Source organism: Notolepis coatsorum (genome assembly GCF_963971535.1).
Source record: "Notolepis coatsorum genome assembly, chromosome: 20".
In the NCBI taxonomy this organism is placed as follows: Eukaryota; Metazoa; Chordata; class Actinopteri; order Aulopiformes; family Paralepididae; genus Notolepis; species Notolepis coatsorum.
Genome location: NC_140184.1, coordinates 1109285 through 1131104, shown reverse-complemented (window position 1 = coordinate 1131104; position 21820 = coordinate 1109285). Strand labels below are relative to the sequence as shown.

General features: G+C 47.5%; 1 protein-coding gene across 1 annotated transcript in view; it reads right to left on the bottom strand.

The window, feature by feature from the left end:
* LOC311247274 (signal peptide peptidase-like 2A) overlaps window positions 1-21820 on the bottom strand; it is a 74579-nt gene that overhangs the window by 33161 nt on the left and 19598 nt on the right. Inside the window, exons 6-7 of the mRNA XM_084337634.1 lie at window positions 6000-6124; window positions 5375-5493 (exon numbers count right to left, since the gene is read on the bottom strand). Coding sequence (XP_084193760.1) covers window positions 5375-5493; window positions 6000-6124 — 244 coding nt within the window. The remainder of the gene's footprint in view (window positions 1-5374; window positions 5494-5999; window positions 6125-21820) is intronic.

Sequence of the window (21820 nt, the reverse complement as noted above, 5' to 3'; positions counted from 1 at the left end):
AACGACGTCATTGAGAACCGTCACGGTCGACCCGTCCTTGAGGATGACGGGTTTGAGTGGGTAGGAGTCCCACGGGGTCCCGCTCAGGCTCAAGTACCAGCAGGCTTTCATGACCAGGCTCAGAATCAGGCGCCCCCTCTTCCCTCCATCGAGGAAGGGGGGGAGAAGATAAGACTACAACCAAAAGGGGTGTTTCCCGTAGGACCGCAAGGGCATGTTTTTGATTTTGACCATTCCCCCGTTACAGGCGGGGATACTTACCATTATACTAACGAGGATCGGGTTGTGGGGGTAGATAGGAGGGTTGAGCCTGTCCCGAACCAATCACAGGGGACAGGGGTGAGGGGAAAAAGGGAGGTCAAGGACACTGAGTCGGAAGAGGTGGGGGGACAGGATATGTTCCAGAGGACAGCCGGAACGTTGAGGGACTCAGTGGGCTCACTCTGGGCCAGGTTGAGGGGTTTGCTTCCTTCCGGGGAACAAGATGGGGGTGACTATGACTATGACGAGGAAGACCCGGAGGCTGACCCGATGTATAGGGCGGCTTTAGGGAATGAGTGGTTTAAGTGGGTCCAGTACACGAGCGCGCAGAATCAGATAGAGGATTGTTATGTCTGCTCCAAGGCACGTCCGGATAGGCTGCTGGTGAAGGGCACGAAGTTCAGTTGGGCTCAGTGTGACAGGGACGCAGAGGCATGGGAGGGGCCCCATAATAGTCGCCCTTGGTGCGAGGCAGAGTGTTTGGGGTTTCTCGGCTCTAGTCTTTTTAAGGCGGCAGGAAACGTCACGGATTTCAAGGATGTCACTATGCGGGAACGTTGTAGGAAATTGGATGTACGTGTGCAGGGGGTAGCGACGGGGTTGCCAATACCCAGAGGTGTCAAACTATGGCTGACCAAGGATTTCGAGTGCTTGCAAAAGGAGGGGACCCGGGATGTAGGGGAGGTGGCAGAGGGGCGGTGCACTACTATTTGGAGCATCACGACTAACTGCACGAAAGAAGGAAAGTGTGGACACGGGGTCGTGTTAAAGGGAGTGGATACCAACCCACGGCCTGTAGCTTGCCCTTTTCATGTCCAGGATATGGCACTGGCGGACCAATACTGGCTCTGCGGCGGTAGGAGGTTGAGGAATACACTTCCTTTAGATTGGTCAGGTAGATGTGCCCGGGTTCAGGCGATCATGCCAATGGTGGTCCTACCATTATCAGTGACGGAAGGACCTTCTGAGTCTCCTATCTCTCGAACGAAGCGTAGCTACAAGGCAGACCCAAGGGTGTATCTGGACAGCATAGGACAGCCAAGGGGCATTCCAGCCGAGTTCATGGCTAAGAATGAGATTGCGGCAGGGTTTGAGTCTATTCTGCCATGGATATCGGTCAATAAGAACACCGGGTGGATCAACTATTTGTTTTACAATCAGCAGCGGTATCTCAACTACACCGAGGAGGCGTTGGATGCAATGGGGGACCAGATGCACGCGACCAGTACGGTGGCGTGGCAGAATAGACAGGCTCTGAACTGGTTAATGGCGGAGAAGGGTGGAGTCTGTTCCATGTTTGGACAGTACTGCTGCACATTCATTCCGACGAATGTGGGGCCAGGGGGAAAGTTCTCCGAGGCCATGGCTAAGCTGAAGGATTTGAGGGAGGAGTTGAGGGGGAATTCTGGCCGGAATGAAGAATGGTGGGGGAGTGGGGTGTTGGAAAGATTGGGACAGTGGGGAAGCATAGTGATGCAGACGGGGATATCCATTGGGGTGGCAGGGTTGATATTGGTTCTCCTTTTCTGTTGTGGTATGCCTCTCTTGGGTAGGCTGGTAACTTCACACGTAACGAGCCAAATGCTGATGGTGGGACAGAAAGAGATTGAGCCACAAATCGGGCCATATCCTCAGCTTTATGCTGCCTTAGAGGGAGACGAGGGGATAGAGGATTAGGGGTATGGTGAGGTAGGGACATTTTCTTTTTGTTGGTTCTTTCCTTTAAGAGTGACGGGGGATGGTCTGAGTGCAGTTTTGTTGGTTTATTCCTTTAACTAGGAATTTTAGTCTGATTTTCTAATGATCCTTCGGCATAGAGATTGCAACCATTGAAAATCATTGCATTATTTTTTATTTTTTTATTATTATTTTTTGTTTATTTTACTCGTGGTCCTGGTCAAACCGGAATGGGAAGGGGCATCGGCAGAGTGTCGGTTCTGAGCCTGAGGAAGCATTGAGAAGAAGTGGTCTGGGGATCGGTTCTGGGGACTGGAGGGACAAAGGGGGGGGCTAACGCAGTGGGCAAGATGGGCACCTCCCGTCGAAGATGGGGGGACACGTGGTGAGGTCGGTACCAGCGCCTCCCGTCCAGGCATGGGGACATGCTTCTACGAGGACTGGAGGTGTGGCGTGGTGGTTGCTGTATTGGCAAAATGTGACTTTTGGCAATACGGTGAGGAGACTATGGCGTGGGCATGGAAGGGGGGCTGAGCGATGGACACTGGGACTCAATGTTATGGAAGAGACAATGTCATTTTTTTTTGGGAGGGATGTTCTATGTTTAGTTCTGACGGTCAACTTCTCCTTTCCCTGATGAGAGTCGCGGTTTCCGGCCGGAACTGTGGCTCATTTGGTAAGCGGTGGAGGTTGGGGGGATTTGTCTGTCAGGTTAGGATTATAAATTGGGGTATTTTTTTTTGATGTTTTATTATTACTCTTGTTTTGAGCGGTTTTGTGTTTATTGTGAGAACGGTAGTCAGCCTTTGTTGGTCCGTTAGGGGTCCAGTGAATGAAGTAAGGTTTCTTGTTTAGTTAGACATTTAAAATGTATTATATGGCTAGGTTTCTTGTTTAGATCAGCCATTTAAACTTTTATTATATAAATATGGTTTCTCGTTTAGTTAGACGTTCACATTTTCTTGGTTATATGATTTGGGTGGGACTAGGGATAGCCCCAAATGGGGGAATGTTGTGGAAAATGTGTATGGGGTGGACTAGTTTAATATAGGTCAACTAGCAGTGCTGAAAGACGGTCTGGCTGACGTTCTTAAAACAACTTGGACAGATGGACATTTCAGTACGGCACGTTGTGTGCTTGTAATCTCGTACATCGTATCGCTTTCATATCTTGTTCTTTTCTCTCTTTCATACATACACGTCTGTACACAGACGCACACACACACAGACACACACACACATACACACACACACACACACACACACACACATCTCACTCTCTCTTCAATGTTACATCATATCGTGTGTGTACATCATATCTTGTTTATCTCTCTTCGATGTTCTTAATGTTTTTATCTAAATCTATGTTCTTCTTAAAGTCTTTATCTCTCTTCATGTTCTTAAATGTTTTTATCTCTCTCCGATGTTAAATCTACGTATCATCTTAATGTACGTCATGTCAGATCTGACATGATATGATACGTCATCATATCTGTCATGGGGGGGCAGGACTGAGAGGGGATTTAGGGGACAAGCAGAGGGATTGGGAGTTAGAGTGTTTTTTGTTCAAGCTGTGGTGATCCTCTGCTCGATCCATAGCTTTTGCTGTTAAGAACTTCTTTTCCTAAATAAATTACCTACTTGTTACAATTGGAAATATCGTCTCCTGCTGTGTTAAACAACCATCAGCCACAACAACAGACTAGGTTAGGAGACTTAGAACAGACTGGTTAGGAGACTTAGAACAGACTAGGTTAGGAGACTTAGAACAGACTGGTTAGGAGACTTAGAACAGACTAGGTTAGGAGACTTAGAACAGACTAGGTTAGGAGACTTAGAGCAGACTGGTTAGGAGACTTAGAACAGACTAGGTTAGGAGACTTAGAACAGACTTAGAACAGACAGGTTAGGAGACTTAGAACAGACTAGGTTAGGAGACTTAGAACAGACTGGTTAGGAGACTTAGAACAGACTGGTTAGGAGACTTAGAACAGACTGGTTAGGAGACTTAGAACAGACTAGGTATGTGTAGGTATATTTGTGTAGGCGGGAATGTTTTGGAGGAGGGATCCAATCTCAAGGTTAGTTATTTGTAAATGTTTACTTTATTTTATTTTATCTTTTGTCTGTACTGTCATTTGTACTGTACTGTCATTGTATTGCGGTTGACAATAAAGTAAAACAAACAAAAAAAGACTAGGTGAGGGTCAGGGTTCTACCTGAAAGTGCTGCAGCCAGGGGAGGAAACTAACTTTTTGGCTTACCAGCCAACTGGCGAGTATCTGATTTTTTTTACCAGCCAAACAGATTTTTTACCAGACAAAAAAAATCGCTAATTGTGATAATTACTTCTTTGTATGTCAAGCCGCGTCAATGTTGTGTATGCATCTGGGTAGCGTGAATATTAAAGGCAACCAACTTGTGTTCAGCTTTTCGTTCAGCGTTTCTCTGATTGGCCACACGGCCAATCAATCAATCCACTAGCACACGCCCTTGCGGCGCGACAGAAGCGCTGGTCTAACCAGCGGTGTTCTGTTGTGTGACTGTACTACAGCGGTGTTCTGTTGTGTGACTGTACTAAACTCTTCCACCACATGACCGACATTTTACATACAGTACACCTCCTATCTATGTTGGGATTATGTTTGGTCATGACAAAACAATAAAAATCGCTACTGTTAGTAATGCTGCCACCACCCACACTGTGCCTTTAAGACAGCACGGTGGTCTTACGACAGTGCTGTGAAGTACCGTCAAGTGTTGTGGTAACGTCAGTTGGGTTGGTGTGCTGTTGACGTTGTGCACAGTGCACTGGTTGAGCTAGCCCCTTTCGTGACTGCGATGTGCAAGCCAGGGGCTTTTGAGCATGAAATAAAATGTCTAACCTTACGTCGTAGTCCGGTGCTTTTTTGGAAACATTATAGTCATAACAGATATACACCTAGCTGGCTGCTTTGTGCACACGGGGCTAACGTTAGCTAAAACGCTAACTAGAAGCTAACCACTGTATACAGTTCCAGTAGACAACATTACACCTCTGTGATTTAAATGTGTCCTTAGTAACTTATACTCGATGGTTGTACTAGGGTTGGATGCAGTTCCCCGTTGGTCAGTCTGTCTGTTTTCCATATACTGCTGTGTTTAACGTTATCTGTTTGCGAGTGCTCCGGATGGCTAGCCTAGTAGTACCGCGGGACTTTTATTATTATATGTCCGCGGGTTGGCCAGTACTGCGCAAACGTTTATTAAACATTATATGTCCGCGGGTGGTCTTGTGCAGTGCCCTCGTGGCACTGTCAACTAAAGCGAACACTCAGAAGACGCGCACCGTTGGCCAGTGCAGTGATTGCAGAATGTTTTATTTTTTTGTATACTCGCCAGACTGGCGAGTGGTCTTCATGAATCACTCGCCAAACGTAAAAAATACTCACATTTGGCGAGTAAAGTGGCCTAATTTCCTCCCCTGGCTGCAGCCCAGCTGGTCCATGATGGCGTCCAGGCAGATGAACAGGGCAGTGGCGTAGACCAGGCAGAAGACAGCGATGAAGACGTACACTGAGAGGACGGGAGGAAACAGCGGAAACAAAGACGCGTTCAGAATATCTGAGGGCAGGTTTCACAGGGTTTCTTTTCCTACATTATTTTTCAGTTTAGAAATTCTTTACTTTTCACCTTAATTTCTTCCAATTAACTCAAGCCTAGTAACAGACACTATTTCTGACACTGGGAATACATGATCCTAGATACCAGGAACATGCAAATGGACCTTGTAGAAGTGGAGCAATCTTCCATTTACTTGGGTATGTACTTTTAGGCAATATTTTTCTGAAAATATGGCTAGGGCTTAAGAGGTTTTAAGCAAAATAAATCCCAGTAAGAAATAAAAAGGTCTCGTCGTCATATTCATTCAGTCGTTGTCATAATTATGATGTTCTCAAATTGTTTAATAATCGTGATTTCAATATCAATCAAAAATAATTGTGATTATGATCCTTGCCATAATGGAGCTCTAGTCCCTGCCGGTCAGACGAGCGTATGAACCCGTCGTCAGTCCTACTCACCCAGGGTGTTGTAGAAGTAGTACATGAGGACGAGCGTCCCACTCATCATGGCCACGAGCACCACCGCCTCGCTGTCTTTGTCTTCCCTCCCTCCTCCACCGACCAGCGCCGTGTTCAGGCGCTCTCTGCTGTTTCCACTCAACACACAGAGAGGACATTGGTATCTATCTTCTTTTTTTTTATCTACTTTTTTCTGTATTTTTCTCCCATCCCAATTTAGTCGTTATGCCAATTCCCCCCTCCCCTTCCTGGTTGTTGCTCGCATTTGCCCCCCACTTGCCGGTCTAGCGAGGGTTGATAGATACTATCACATGTTCCCTCCGATACATGGGGAGTCAGCCAGCCGCTTCTTTTCACCCGACAGCGAAGACTCTCACTGGGGGAGCGTAACGCGTGGGAGGCTCACACTACCTCGCCCAGATCCCTCCCTCGCTGAGCAGGCCTGTAGGAGTCGCTGTTTACAACGACCAGGATACACACCCCACCGGCTTCCCACCCGCTAACACTGCCAATTGTGTTAGTATGGACGACCGACCAAGCCGGAGGTACCGCTGACAGCTGGATTCGATACCAGTCTCTGCGGTGGTAGGCAGGCGCTTAGTCCGCTGCGCTACCCAGCCGCCCTGGTATCTATCTTCTTATTACAATACAAAGGCCTTTGTTGATCTGTATTTTATTTCTCCTGTTTTTAAACCTTGTTGTGGAAAATGTGTATGGGGTGGACTAGTTTAATATAGGTCAACTAGCAGTGCTGAAAGACGGTCTGGCTGACGTTCTTAAAACAACTTGGACAGATGGACATTTCAGTACGGCACGTTGTGTGCTTGTAATCTCGTACATCGTATCGCTTTCATATCTTGTTCTTTTCTCTCTTTCATACATACACAGCACACACACACAGACACAGCACACACACACAGACACACGGACACACACATACACAGCACACACACACAGACACAGCACACACACACAGACACACAGACACACACAGTCACACAGACACACACACACACACACACAGACACACACAGTCGCACAGACATACACATACGTCTGTACGCAGACGCACACACACACACACACATATACACACACACACACACACACACACACACACATCTCACTCTCTCTTCAATGTTCTTAATGTTTTACATCATATCGTGTGTGTACATCATATCTTGTTTATCTCTCTTCATGTTCTTAATGTTCTTATCTCTCTCCGATGTTAAATCTACGTATCATCTTAATGTACGTCATGTCAGATCTGACATGATATGATACGTCATCATATCTGTCATGGGGGGGCAGGACTGAGAGGGGATTTAGGGGACAAGCAGAGGGATTGGGAGTTGAGTGTTTTTTGTTCAAGCTGTGGTGATCCTCTGCTCGATCCATAGCTTTTGCTGTTAAGAACTTCTTTTCCTAAATAAATTATCTACTTGTTACAATTGGAAATATCGTCTCCTGCTGTGTTAAACAACCATCAGCCACAACATTTGGTGACCCTTGACCTGTAGACCGCCCTGCCGGGCCCCCTCACACGGCCAGCTCCGGACCTCTCCCGTAGAAATTCTGCCGGTTGTCGACAAAAAAGGTAAGCGTTGGGCTTGTTATTATAAATATCCGTCAGAGTTTCTGCGGGAGGAAAAAGTTGAGCTGACTGTGTTGACGAGGTCTGGATGGACGGCTAAAACGAACACGACTGGTGAGGTGTTTACACTAGGGCGATTCCTCTTTTAACAGTGGCGGCCACTAAATCAATTTTAATTGCATGTTTTCGACCTCTGGTCAAATTTTTCTCCATCTGTTCAAGCTTCTCCCTGCCTTCTGTCCTCTGTAGATAACTCTCAAATTTTCAAAACAAAAACCGGTGAAGATAACTCATTCTGGGCGTTGAGCCAAGAGAGATAGCTCTCTCTCTCTCTCTCTCTCTCTCTCTCTCTCTCTCTCTCTTCTTTCTTTCGTACATCTGTAGAAGATAACTCATTCTGGGCGTAGAGCCAGCAGCAAATCTGGGCGTTGAGCCAAGAGAGATAGCTCTCTCTCTCTCTCTCTCTCTCTCTCTCTCTCTCTCTCTCTCTCTCTCTCTCTCTCTCTCTCTCTCTCTCTCTCTCTCTCTCTCTCTCTCTCTCTCTCTTTCTTTCGTACACCTGTAGAAGATAACTCATTCTGGGCGTAGAGCCAGCAGCAAATCTGGGCGTTGAGCCAAGAGAGATAGCTCTCTCTCTCTCTCTCTCTCTCCTGGGTTTGCTGACCCCTGTTGGTGGGCCAAGGTGTAGCATACAGACTCATCACATCTCTTTCTCTCTTGGGTTTGCTGACCCCTGGTGGTAGACATACATACATACACACACACACACACACACAGTCACACACACACACACACACACACAACCACACACACACACACACAGTCACACACACGCACACACACACAGTCACACACACACACACACACACAGACACACACACACACACACACACACACACACAGACACACACACACACACAGTCACCACACACAGACACACACACACACACACACACACGCACACACACACAGTCACACACACACACACACACACAGACACACACACACACACACACACACACACACACACACAGACACACACACACACACAGTCACCACACACAGACACACACACACACACACACACACACACACACACACACACACACAGTCACACACACACCGACACACACACACACACACACATTCCTGTGTCCCGGTAGACAGCGGGTTGTGACGCACACACACACAGTCACACACACACAGTCACACACACACACACACACAATCACACACAAACACACACACACACCGACATACACACATACACACACACACACACACAGACACACACACCGACATACACACACACACACACACACACACAGTCACACACATACACACACACCGAGTTGTAGTAGCGTTGTAGTTGTAGATCTAGGTTAACTGTGTCCTGGTAGATCTAGGTTAACTGTGTCCTGGAGTAGAGTAGTGGTAGATCTAGGTTAACTGTGTCCTGGGGTAGAGTAGTAGTAGAGTAGTGGTAGATCTAGGTTAACTGTGTCCTGGGGTAGAGTAGTAGTAGATCTAGGTTAACTGTGTCCTGGAGTAGAGTAGTAGTAGATCTAGGTTAACTGTGTCCTGGAGTGGTAGTTGTAGAGTAGTAGTAGCTGTAGATCTAGGTTAACTGTGTCCTGGAGTGGTAGTTGTAGAGTAGTAGTAGCTGTAGATCTAGGTTAACTGTGTCCTGGAGTGGTAGTTGTAGAGTAGTAGTAGCTGTAGATCTAGGTTAACTGTGTCCTGGAGTGGTAGTTGTAGAGTAGTAGTAGCTGAAGTACAACCACACACACACACACACAACACAATAAACACATATACACACTAAACAACGATGCATACAGCAGAGTACATACTGTTAGACCGGAACCCGCTCATAAAGAACCTAATTCTCAAGGTTGGTGTCCGTTGGCAGAGGCGTACAAAGGCCGGGGACACAAAATGGCCTTCCGGAGGTACTTTTGATCTCGACATATGCGAAGAGATGAATGTAATGATTCGTAACCACAAGCCAGGCGACAGCAGCAAAAAGAGGTTGAAAAAGAGGACAGAAGAGTTGGGGGTAATGAAGCTCTACGCCCAGAAGGGGAGAGCATACAGGCAGGAAGCTTTAGCGCTAAATCAGAGAGAGACGGATATAGGGAAACCAACATCCCCACCTTATGTCACGCAATTGCCGGTGAACATGTGCTATGTGAACAAAATACTGAAGGAGTGGAGAGGTGAGCTAGGACACAACCCAGAAATTGACCCGTTGCAGAGAGCGATGTTTAGAGAAAGTGTGATGAGAGGGCTTCCAGAGGTGGTTAAGAATAGACTGGAAGACGTGGTGGGGTTAATGGACATGACTCATCCTTTGTTCTGTGCACATGTAACACATAGTGTGGAGAAGCAAAGGGCTCAGGAGCAGAAAGTCAGGGATCAGGATAGAAATGACTCAAGGAAGTTAACTCAGCAACAACTGCAGCCCCAAAGGAGGTTGCAGGCAGTAATGGTGTCATCTGCTACCTCTCCACCCATGCAGGACCAGGGACCCCCGCCTGCACCTCAGGTAGTGAGAAGCTATGGCTATAGTTCACAGAACCAGGCGTCCAGGCGGCAGGCAGGGAATGGGCAATCAGGCCCACGGTTTACACAGGGACCGGGGAACGAACAACAGTTTCCCCGTTTCCACTGTTGGAACTGCGGCATGCAGGGACACAGGGAAATGAGATGTAGGCAACCATACCGTCCCGGCTCGGAGTATGGAAGACCTGTGCGCCAGGGGGAGTCACAAGGGCCCCACGACCAGGGGGAGACAGGAGGGCACCGAAACCAGGGGGGTAATCACTAGGGGTGCCCAGAGAATGCGACGGGGGGAAATCAAATGATTGTGGTTTCCAAGGGAGCTGAGCAAGAACCTATTCTGCAGGTCCTAGTGGAGGGCAAATTAACAGAGATGATGGCAGACACTGGAGCAGGTTTTTCCTGCATAAAGCAAAAATACGCCGCTCACTTACCCCAGTCTGGACAGTATGTTCGGACGGTCGGATTCTCGGGAAAAACACAATTAATACCCACATCAGATCCAATCTCTATGACGTATAACAACAAGACCATAACAATACCTGTATTAATTTCGGACAGCACCCCGCGCAATCTCTTGGGACGAGATGCAATGTGTAGACTAGGCTGTAAAATCCTATGTACGCCTGAGGGGATTCAAATTGAACAAGACGTGTACCAAATGATGCTACAAGGGACGGGGGAGAAAGAGGCCACTGTGTTCTGGCTGGGCAACATAGATGCAGAGCTGCAAAGGGTCTGTGACCCCTGGGAGCCATTTCTGAAAACCCAACTGCCTCAGTCTAGACAAACAAACATGGAGGCACATTGCACACTACAATATTTGACGAATAGTGACCTAGTTAGGAACAAGGCATGGTTGCAGGGACAGCCCGAGCAGGTGCAGATTGACTCATCTACGATAATTGTAGGGAGACAGGGCGCGGCGTTGAGGGTTAACACGGGTAAGTATCTACGGGAACAACATAGACTAAGAGACGCCGCCCCACACATCACTCTGAGAATAAATCCTGGTTATGAATCCGAACATCTAGGTTCAATGATACAGGAATCCGAGACTCAAAGGTGGGTCTCCACGGAATCTCCGCTAATTTGGAACAGCGCAGATGGGAGTTTCATAAAAATAATGATTTCCTTTTCAGTTTTGGCAAAACCGCAAGTAATCAGATTACCAGGAGACCCTTGCGTTATTCCAGAGGCGGATGCTTTGCTGGAACAGGACATGTTGGCGCGCACCCCGGAACGGTTGTGGTCAAAACACGACACAGATGTGGGTCTAATATTGTCGGCACAGCCAGTGAAGGTCAGGTTAAAGAAGGGTTGTAGACCACCCTTTATCAGACAGTATACAATGAAGCCAGAGTCGGAGGAAGCTATATCACATCAGATTGAGGGACTGTTAAAGGGGGGAGTGCTCGTCCCTTTCAAATCCAGATGTAATACACCTATCCACCCAGTGCTAAAGGCGGACAGGGCTAGGTACAGACTGGTACACGATTTGAGGGCGGTGAACGACGTGGTGTCTGGACCAGAGGCGGAAGTCGCTAATCCACACACCCTCCTGACAAACATCCCGAGTAGCTCGCAGTACTATACGGTCATTGATCTCACGCAGGCATTCTTCAGTGTTCCATTGGAAAAAGAGTCTCAGTATCTGTTTGCTTTTACCCACAGGGGGAAACAATACTCTTACACCCGGTTGCCACAAGGGTTCGCGCACTCGCCGCATTACTTCTCGAAGGCGCTCAAGGAAGACTTGCAAGGAGTGTGCGACACACTACTCAGCACGGTTTTACTGTATGCAGATGACATTCTAATCTGCTCGGATACACGTCAGCAGTGCCATGAGGACTCCATCAAAGTTTTGAGTGGATTAGCCGTGGGAGGCCACAAGGCATCCCGTTCAAAACTGCAGTACTGCCAGCCAAAAGTTGAGTACTTGTCTCGCGTCATTCAAAAGGGCATAAAAAACATCTCACCCACGCAACTCGAAGCTGTATCCAAGGCACCTAGGCCATTGACGGTCCGACAGATGATGACGTTTTTAGGGATGACTGGGTACAGCTCTGAGTGGGTGGAGGACTATACGATAGCGACAGCGCCGTTGAGGATGATGATAAAAGAGGCGGGTACAGACAAGCTTCGCGCTCCCTTGACATGGACCGAGGAGGGGGAGGACGCGTTCATAAACATTAAGCGTCTGTTGTTACAGGCCCCTGCCCTGGCGCTGCCGGATTATGAGAAGTGTTTCCACCTATTCGTCTCACATAGAGCGCAGCATGCGACAGCTGTCCTGACTCAAACACAGGGGGTGAGTGGGAAAAAACAACCGATAGCATATTACTCTAGAGCTCTTTCGCCGGTAGAGCAGGGTCTGCCACCTTGTTATCAGGCCCTGGCCGCAGCACATTTGATGTATGAGAAGGCAACGGCCGTGACAATGGGATATGACATTTGCATTTGGACACATCACAAATTGGCAAACTTGATTGAAAGAGGCAAATTTGTTCTGACCAGCCAACGGCAACAGGCTTACATGAGGCTCCTGCAGTACTCGGACGTTACGATAAAAACATGCCACGGCAGTAACCCGGCGGATCTGGTACCACTCCCGAGCGAGGGTCAACCGCATGAGTGCGAGGTGGAGGTACAGGCTTTCGTGAAACTCCGTCCTGATTTGGGAGTCGACCCGCTCGCGATAGCAGAACTCTCACTTTTTGTGGATGGGTCCTGCTATCGGGAGGGGGAAAATTTAAGGTCAGGATACGCCGTCGTACAGTGCAAACCTAACGGAGAAACACTAACAAGAAAGGCCGGACGATGCATGCAACCATGTTCGGCCCAGCTTGCAGAACTAATAGCACTAACAGAAGCATGCATAATAGCTAAAGATCGCACGGTTAACATCTTTACAGACTCTGCGTATGCGCATGGCGTATGCCACCTATTCGCGGCCATTTGGAAGGCAAGAGGCTTTAAGAAATCGGACGGCTCACCGATCCTTCACCACAAGCAGGTTGTGGCGCTTATTCAGGCTGTAAAGTTGCCCAAAAGCATTGCTATCGTAAAGTGCCAGGCACACAGAAAAGACCTGTCCTTTGTGACGACGGGAAACAACGCGGCGGACGAGGCCGCGAAGGCGGCGGCTGCGGTGCCGTCCACGGCTGTTCTGATGTTTGCGGCCGAACTGACGACTGAGGTAACTGAGGATAATTTGAGTGATCTTCAGGACTCAGCCACGCAGGCCGAGAAACAGTCGTGGACGGAGAGGGGGGCTGTAAGGGGGGCAGATGGTCTGTGGAGGAGTCATAACGGTTTGATAGTCGCCTCCATCGATCTTCTGTCCTTAGTGATACCTGAGGCTCATGGTGTTGATCACTGTGGAAGAGCAGAGACCCTGAAACGAATCACGAAAATGGGATTTTGGTCCCCAAAGCTTCAGGCACAAATTGACGTTACACTAGCCAGGTGTTTAACATGCTTACAGGGCAATGTGCGCAAAGGAGTACCGACAGTGGCGGCTTACACACCCCTCCCTGAGGGACCATTCAGACATCTGATTATGGACTATACAGACATGATAACGCCAGTGCAGGGCAAACGATACCTCCTGGTAGTAGAGGACTGCTTTAGTCGCTGGATTGAGGCCATTCCATCTAAACACAAGAACGCGGACACAGTGATCAAGTTCCTGTGTCGCGAGGTCATTCCGAGATTTGGAATTCCCACGATATTACAAAGCGATAATGGCCGCGAGTTCATCGACAAGGTGGTTAAAGGGCTGATGCAGAAATTAGGTATAAGACAGCGCCTTTCCTGTGTCTATAGTCCCGGGTCGCAGGGGAAGGTGGAAAGGGCCAATCTGGTCATTAAAAACAAACTGTTGAAAATCTGTATGCAAACTAAGCTTAACTGGATTGATGCTTTGCCACTTGCTCTGATGGCTATTAGAAGCAGCGTAAACCGCCAAACACAGCTAACACCGCATGAAATGCTTACAGGCCGCAGCATGCCAGCACCGCCATTTAGACACCTGGCTAGGGGCCCGGCATTAGATATTTTTGAGCAAGATCTGAAAAAATATCTTCAGCAAGTGACTAAAATACATGAAGCTGTGTTTCGACAGGAGCAGAGAAAGGAGAGAAAGGGGGTGAAGGAGGCGGAGAAGGAAGCCACCAAACCGAGACTGATCCCTGGGGACCTGGTCTTCGTAAAGGTCCACAAGAGAAAGTGGTCATCACCCCGGAGAGAGGGCCCGTACGAGGTGATCCGATCGACTGGAACGGCAGTCCAAGTCAAAGGATCAGCGACCTGGTTCCACTTCAATCACTGCATAAAGGCCAGCGGCGATCTCTTGGGGGATACAATCGATCGCAGTTATGCAGAACCCGACATGGAGGGTCCGAGACGGCAACTGGAAGGTGCAGTGCCTGCTGATGCTCCCGCAGATGTTGGCAGCAGTGTGCGGACGGTCGGCCGGGCACAACGACGTCATTGAGAACCGTCACGGTCGACCCGTCCTTGAGGATGACGGGTTTGAGTGGGTAGGAGTCCCACGGGGTCCCGCTCAGGCTCAAGTACCAGCAGGCTTTCATGACCAGGCTCAGAATCAGGCGCCCCCTCTTCCCTCCATCGAGGAAGGGGGGGAGAAGATAAGACTACAACCAAAAGGGGTGTTTCCCGTAGGACCGCAAGGGCATGTTTTTGATTTTGACCATTCCCCCGTTACAGGCGGGGATACTTACCATTATACTAACGAGGATCGGGTTGTGGGGGTAGATAGGAGGGCTGAGCCTGTCCCGAACCAATCACAGGGGACAGGGGTGAGGGGAAAAAGGGAGGTCAAGGACACTGAGTCGGAAGAGGTGGGGGGACAGGATATGTTCCAGAGGACAGCCGGAACGTTGAGGGACTCAGTGGGCTCACTCTGGGCCAGGTTGAGGGGTTTGCTTCCTTCCGGGGAACAAGATGGGGGCGACTATGACTATGACGAGGAAGACCCGGAGGCTGACCCGATGTATAGGGCGGCTTTAGGGAATGAGTGGTTTAAGTGGGTCCAGTACACGAGCGCGCAGAATCAGATAGAGGATTGTTATGTCTGCTCCAAGGCACGTCCGGATAGGCTGCTGGTGAAGGGCACGAAGTTCAGTTGGGCTCAGTGTGACAGGGACGCAGAGGCATGGGAGGGGCCCCATAATAGTCGCCCTTGGTGCGAGGCAGAGTGTTTGGGGTTTCTCGGCTCTAGTCGTTTTAAGGCGGCAGGAAACGTCACGGATTTCAAGGATGTCACTATGCGGGAACGTTGTAGGAAATTGGATGTACGTGTGCAGGGGGTAGCGACGGGGTTGCCAATACCCAGAGGTGTCAAACTATGGCTGACCAAGGATTTCGAGTGCTTGCAAAAGGAGGGGACCCGGGATGTAGGGGAGGTGGCAGAGGGGCGGTGCACTACTATTTGGAGCATCACGACTAACTGCACGAAAGAAGGAAAGTGTGGACACGGGGTCGTGTTAAAGGGAGTGGATACCAACCCACGGCCTGTAGCTTGCCCTTTTCATGTCCAGGATATGGCACTGGCGGACCAATACTGGCTCTGCGGCGGTAGGAGGTTGAGGAATACACTTCCTTTAGATTGGTCAGGCAGATGTGCCCGGGTTCAGGCGATCATGCCAATGGTGGTCCTACCATTATCAGTGACGGAAGGACCTTCTGAGTCTCCTATCTCTCGAACGAAGCGTAGCTACAAGGCAGACCCAAGGGTGTATCTGGACAGCATAGGACAGCCAAGGGGCATTCCAGCCGAGTTCATGGCTAAGAATGAGATTGCGGCAGGGTTTGAGTCTATTCTGCCATGGATATCGGTCAATAAGAACACCGGGTGGATCAACTATTTGTTTTACAATCAGCAGCGGTATCTCAACTACACCGAGGAGGCGTTGGATGCAATGGGGGACCAGATGCACGCGACCAGTACGGTGGCGTGGCAGAATAGACAGGCTCTGAACTGGTTAATGGCGGAGAAGGGTGGAGTCTGTTCCATGTTTGGACAGTACTGCTGCACATTCATTCCGACGAATGTGGGGCCAGGGGGAAAGTTCTCCGAGGCCATGGCTAAGCTGAAGGATTTGAGGGAGGAGTTGAGGGGGAATTCTGGCCGGAATGAAGAATGGTGGGGGAGTGGGGTGTTGGAAAGATTGGGACAGTGGGGAAGCATAGTGATGCAGACGGGGATATCCATTGGGGTGGCAGGGTTGATATTGGTTCTCCTTTTCTGTTGTGGTATGCCTCTCTTGGGTAGGCTGGTAACTTCACACGTAACGAGCCAAATGCTGATGGTGGGACAGAAAGAGATTGAGCCACAAATCGGGCCATATCCTCAGCTTTATGCTGCCTTAGAGGGAGACGAGGGGATAGAGGATTAGGGGTATGGTGAGGTAGGGACATTTTCTTTTTGTTGGTTCTTTCCTTTAAGAGTGACGGGGGATGGTCTGAGTGCAGTTTTGTTGGTTTATTCCTTTAACTAGGAATTTTAGTCTGATTTTCTAATGATCCTTCGGCATAGAGATTGCAACCATTGAAAATCATTGCATTATTTTTTATTTTTTTATTATTATTTTTTGTTTATTTTACTCGTGGTCCTGGTCAAACCGGAATGGGAAGGGGCATCGGCAGAGTGTCGGTTCTGAGCCTGAGGAAGCATTGAGAAGAAGTGGTCTGGGGATCGGTTCTGGGGACTGGAGGGACAAAGGGGGGGGCTAACGCAGTGGGCAAGATGGGCACCTCCCGTCGAAGATGGGGGGACACGTGGTGAGGTCGGTACCAGCGCCTCCCGTCCAGGCATGGGGACATGCTTCTACGAGGACTGGAGGTGTGGCGTGGTGGTTGCTGTATTGGCAAAATGTGACTTTTGGCAATACGGTGAGGAGACTATGGCGTGGGCATGGAAGGGGGGCTGAGCGATGGACACTGGGACTCAATGTTATGGAAGAGACAATGTCATTTTTTTTTGGGAGGGATGTTCTATGTTTAGTTCTGACGGTCAACTTCTCCTTTCCCTGATGAGAGTCGCGGTTTCCGGCCGGAACTGTGGCTCATTTGGTAAGCGGTGGAGGTTGGGGGGATTTGTCTGTCAGGTTAGGATTATAAATTGGGGTATTTTTTTGATGTTTTATTATTACTCTTGTTTTGAGCGGTTTTGTGTTTATTGTGAGAACGGTAGTCAGCCTTTGTTGGTCCGTTAGGGGTCCAGTGAATGAAGTAAGGTTTCTTGTTTAGTTAGACATTTAAGATTTATTATATGGCTAGGTTTCTTGTTTAGATCAGCCATTTAAACTTTTATTATATAAATATGGTTTCTCGTTTAGTTAGACGTTCACATTTTCTTGGTTATATGATTTGGGTGGGACTAGGGATAGCCCCAAATGGGGGAATGTTGTGGAAAATGTGTATGGGGTGGACTAGTTTAATATAGGTCAACTAGCAGTGCTGAAAGACGGTCTGGCTGACGTTCTTAAAACAACTTGGACAGATGGACATTTCAGTACGGCACGTTGTGTGCTTGTAATCTCGTACATCGTATCGCTTTCATATCTTGTTCTTTTCTCTCTTTCATACATACACAGCACACACACACAGACACAGCACACACACACAGACACACGGACACACACATACACAGCACACACACACAGACACAGCACACACAGACACACACAGTCACACAGACACACACACACACACAGACACACACAGTCGCACAGACATACACATACGTCTGTACGCAGACGCACACACACACAGACACACACACATATACACACACACACACACACACACACACACACACACATCTCACTCTCTCTTCAATGTTCTTAATGTTTTACATCATATCGTGTGTGTACATCATATCTTGTTTATCTCTCTTCATGTTCTTAATGTTCTTATCTCTCTCCGATGTTAAATCTACGTATCATCTTAATGTACGTCATGTCAGATCTGACATGATATGATACATCATCATATCTGTCATGGGGGGGCAGGACTGAGAGGGGATTTAGGGGACAAGCAGAGGGATTGGGAGTTAGAGTGTTTTTTGTTCAAGCTGTGGTGATCCTCTGCTCGATCCATAGCTTTTGCTGTTAAGAACTTCTTTTCCTAAATAAATTATCTACTTGTTACAATTGGAAATATCGTCTCCTGCTGTGTTAAACAACCATCAGCCACAACAACCTCTTAACTGGTTCTGCGCCAAATACGAGTATACTCGTTATTGCCGTCCAACCGTGGAGCGCCAACCACGAGTATACTCGTTATTGGATCCGTTTTTCTTTTATTCGCTATTGCCATTCATAATTCATCGGGGCAGCCTGTGCAGGCTGTTCTGAATGTGTCTGAGCTGGCAGACGGTCAATACCGCCCTCTAACGCCTTCAGCCGCTATTGCACTCCATTTGAAACCATGTAGTTTGTTTTCTGGGCCGAGCTGAGCCGTGTGGGCGGGGTTTAAATACTCCGGCGAGGCAAGCGCTTACAACGATGCATCAACTAGGCTGCCCCCCCTCCTTCATATGCAATGCCGGATAACGTGGGACAGAGTACCTCGACCAGTACTTGGAATGGCGATCAGATAATTGGATAATCTTTTTTGCAGAGACAAGGTAAGGACACTATATATCCAATCTTGCGTTGATCTGATATTTTTTTCTCCCGCGATCGAAGCTGTCTGTGTGGAATGTGTGTGTGGTGTGTACCGTTGGTCACATCACAGCACGCAGGGGCGCCCCGCTACAAGCCCCCTTTCATGTGTGCATGAGGAGACATAATAACGATAATCTAGCGTTGATTTCAGGAAGATTCGATAATCAGGCGAAAAATTACAACGTGATAACTGGATTTCACTAAAGGGCTATTTCCGCGTCTTTTCCTGGGATTACTCAGAATCACCCAAACTATACTCATATTCACCACGGTGTAAAACGGAAATTAGGTTAGCCCTTTACTATCACACAACCGACGGCGATGCTAATGATGGAGCATCGCCGTCGGTTGTGTGATAGATAGTAAAGGGTTAACCTTCTGTCGTGTGGCAGCGAAAGGGTTAACAGTAGGGATGTCCGATATTATCGGCCTACCAATATTATCGGTCGATATTGGCATTAAAATATCGGTATCGGTTTTCAAAAAAAAAAATTTTTTTTTTTTTTTACATTTATTTAACCTTTATTTACCCAGGCAGGCAAGTAAGAACAGATTCTGATTTTATTTATTGTCAAAAGTATGTATTTTTTTATTTAATTTAATTCCACGACAAGAGATATGTAATGTTAATTACCTGAAATTATTCAGTTTTTTGGGGGGGGAACCTTGCATATATCGGTATCGGTTGATATCGATATCGGAAATTAAGAGTTGGACAATATCGGTATATCGGTATCGGTAAAAAAGCCAATATCGAGCATCGCTAGTTAACAGTCCTACAGAAATGTTTACAAAGATTTGTAAGAGGAGTCAACACTACCTCAGTCCCCTCTCCCCCTCCCCCACTAAACTATTGTCACACAACACCCCCACCCCCACCCTACACATACACAAACAAACCCTCGACCCTCATAGCAACAGCAATAGATCAGCGCAGTTTGCGCTCCGGAGAGGGAGGCGCATGTTCATTCTCTTGCCTTACGGTACGCTCTAACCGCTTCTCGATCTCAGAAAACCAGTCTATTGGCTACACCAGTGATTCCCAACATGGGGTCCGCGGACCCCTGGGGGTCCGCCAGGGGGCGCAGGGGGTCCGCCAGACCACAGATGATTTGAGGTCTTTTTTTTTTCTTTTTTTTTTTTATATTTTTTTTTTATCATCAGAAGCATGAATAGTCTCTCCACTACAATAAAAAAATAAAGATAAATAAATAAACATCTAGACATGATTTTTGAATGTTAACAGTAGGCTACCGGGTAGCCGCTAAAACGCGAATCAGTTGACTGTATCACTTTCTGTAGCTAGCCTAGCACGCTAGTTAACTTTCTCGGCTCGTCTGCAGTCAGCCGCCAGAGGCGAAAATGTGTGACAAACGAAAAGGAGATGATGGCAGCTCATCTGCAAAAAAAGTTAGGACCTACAGCAATCGCGAAAATTACATCACCATGGGCTTCACTGAGGGACCAGACAAACGACCTGAGTGTGTGATTTGTGGAGAAAAGTTGGCAAACTCGAGCCTGAAGCCCAGCAAGCTGAAGAGACATCAGGCGTCTAAGCACCCAGAAACCGTTGGGAAGGATCCAGACTTTTTTCGGAGGAAAGAACAGTCTCTCAAGGCGAACAAGCCTGTTGATGTTAGAGTAGCGTGGAGCAGGGGTGGCAGTGATTTACAGAAGGCTACCGAAGCCTCCTTTGAGTGTTCGCTTTTAATTGCAAAAGCAAAGAAACCGCACAATATTGGCGAGCAGCTCGTCAAACCAGCCTGCATCAAAATGGTTTAGAAACTGTGCGGCCCACAGGTGGCGGATAAACTAAAATCAGTACCACTCTCGAACAATGTAGTGAAATACCGAATTGATAAGATGTCAAGTGATTGCGAGCAGCAGCTGTCAGAAAAGCTTAGAAAGGGTCCATTTGCCATACAACTTGATGAAACTACAACTGTCGCAGACGAGGCTGTGCTCATCGTTTATGTGCAATATATTGAAAATGAGGATCTGAAGCAGGACATTCTCATGTCAGTCAACCTTACTACCACCACTCGAGGTGAGGATATTTTTACTGCAGTGGATTCTTACTTCATTCAACATAAATGCAAACTGTTCACCATTAGGGCCTGATTTGAGAGGATGAATACAGGATTTGAATATTGGCCAACATTTTGAAATACATAAGGTGCAAGATTAGATTTGTTGATTGAAGGCACAAGTCAAAGAAGCATAGTGGGTCTAATTATGATGCATATGCCTGTGTATAAGCAGTTTGTTATTAAAATGACAAAAAAAAAGTATTAAACCCAGCTAGGACAGATTCTCTCTGCTACTGATTGGAATTTCCTGTCTCATATTTAGTTTAATTTGTTGCATTGATTTGTTCCATAAATGCAAACCGTTCACCATTAGGGACTGATTTGAGAGGATGAATACAGGATTTGAATATTGGCCAAACATTTTGAAATGCATATGGTGCAAGATGAGATTTGTTGATTGAAGGCACAAGTTAAAGAAGCATAGTGGGTCTAATTGTGATGCATATGCCTGTGTATAAGCAGTTTGTTATTAAAATGACAAAAAAAAGGTATTAAACCCAGCTAGGACAGATTCTCTCTGCTACTGATTGGAATTTCCTGTCTCATATTTAGTTTAATTTGTTGCATTGATTTGTTCCATAAATGCAAACCGTTCACCATTAGGGCCTGATTTGAGAGGATGAATACAGCATTTGAATATTGGCCAAACATTTTGAAATGCATATGGTGCAAGATGAGATTTGTTGATTGAAGGCACAAGTCAAAGAAGCATAGTGGGTCTAATTGTGATGCATATGCCTGTGTATAAGCAGTTTGTTATTAAAGGGGAACTATCTTATAAATGGCCTTTTTGAGTGTTTAGCATTGTTTCCTAGCTATGTGAACTTATATTAATATGATCTATGTCTCAAAATTCTCATATTGGCGCATTCTTCCAAT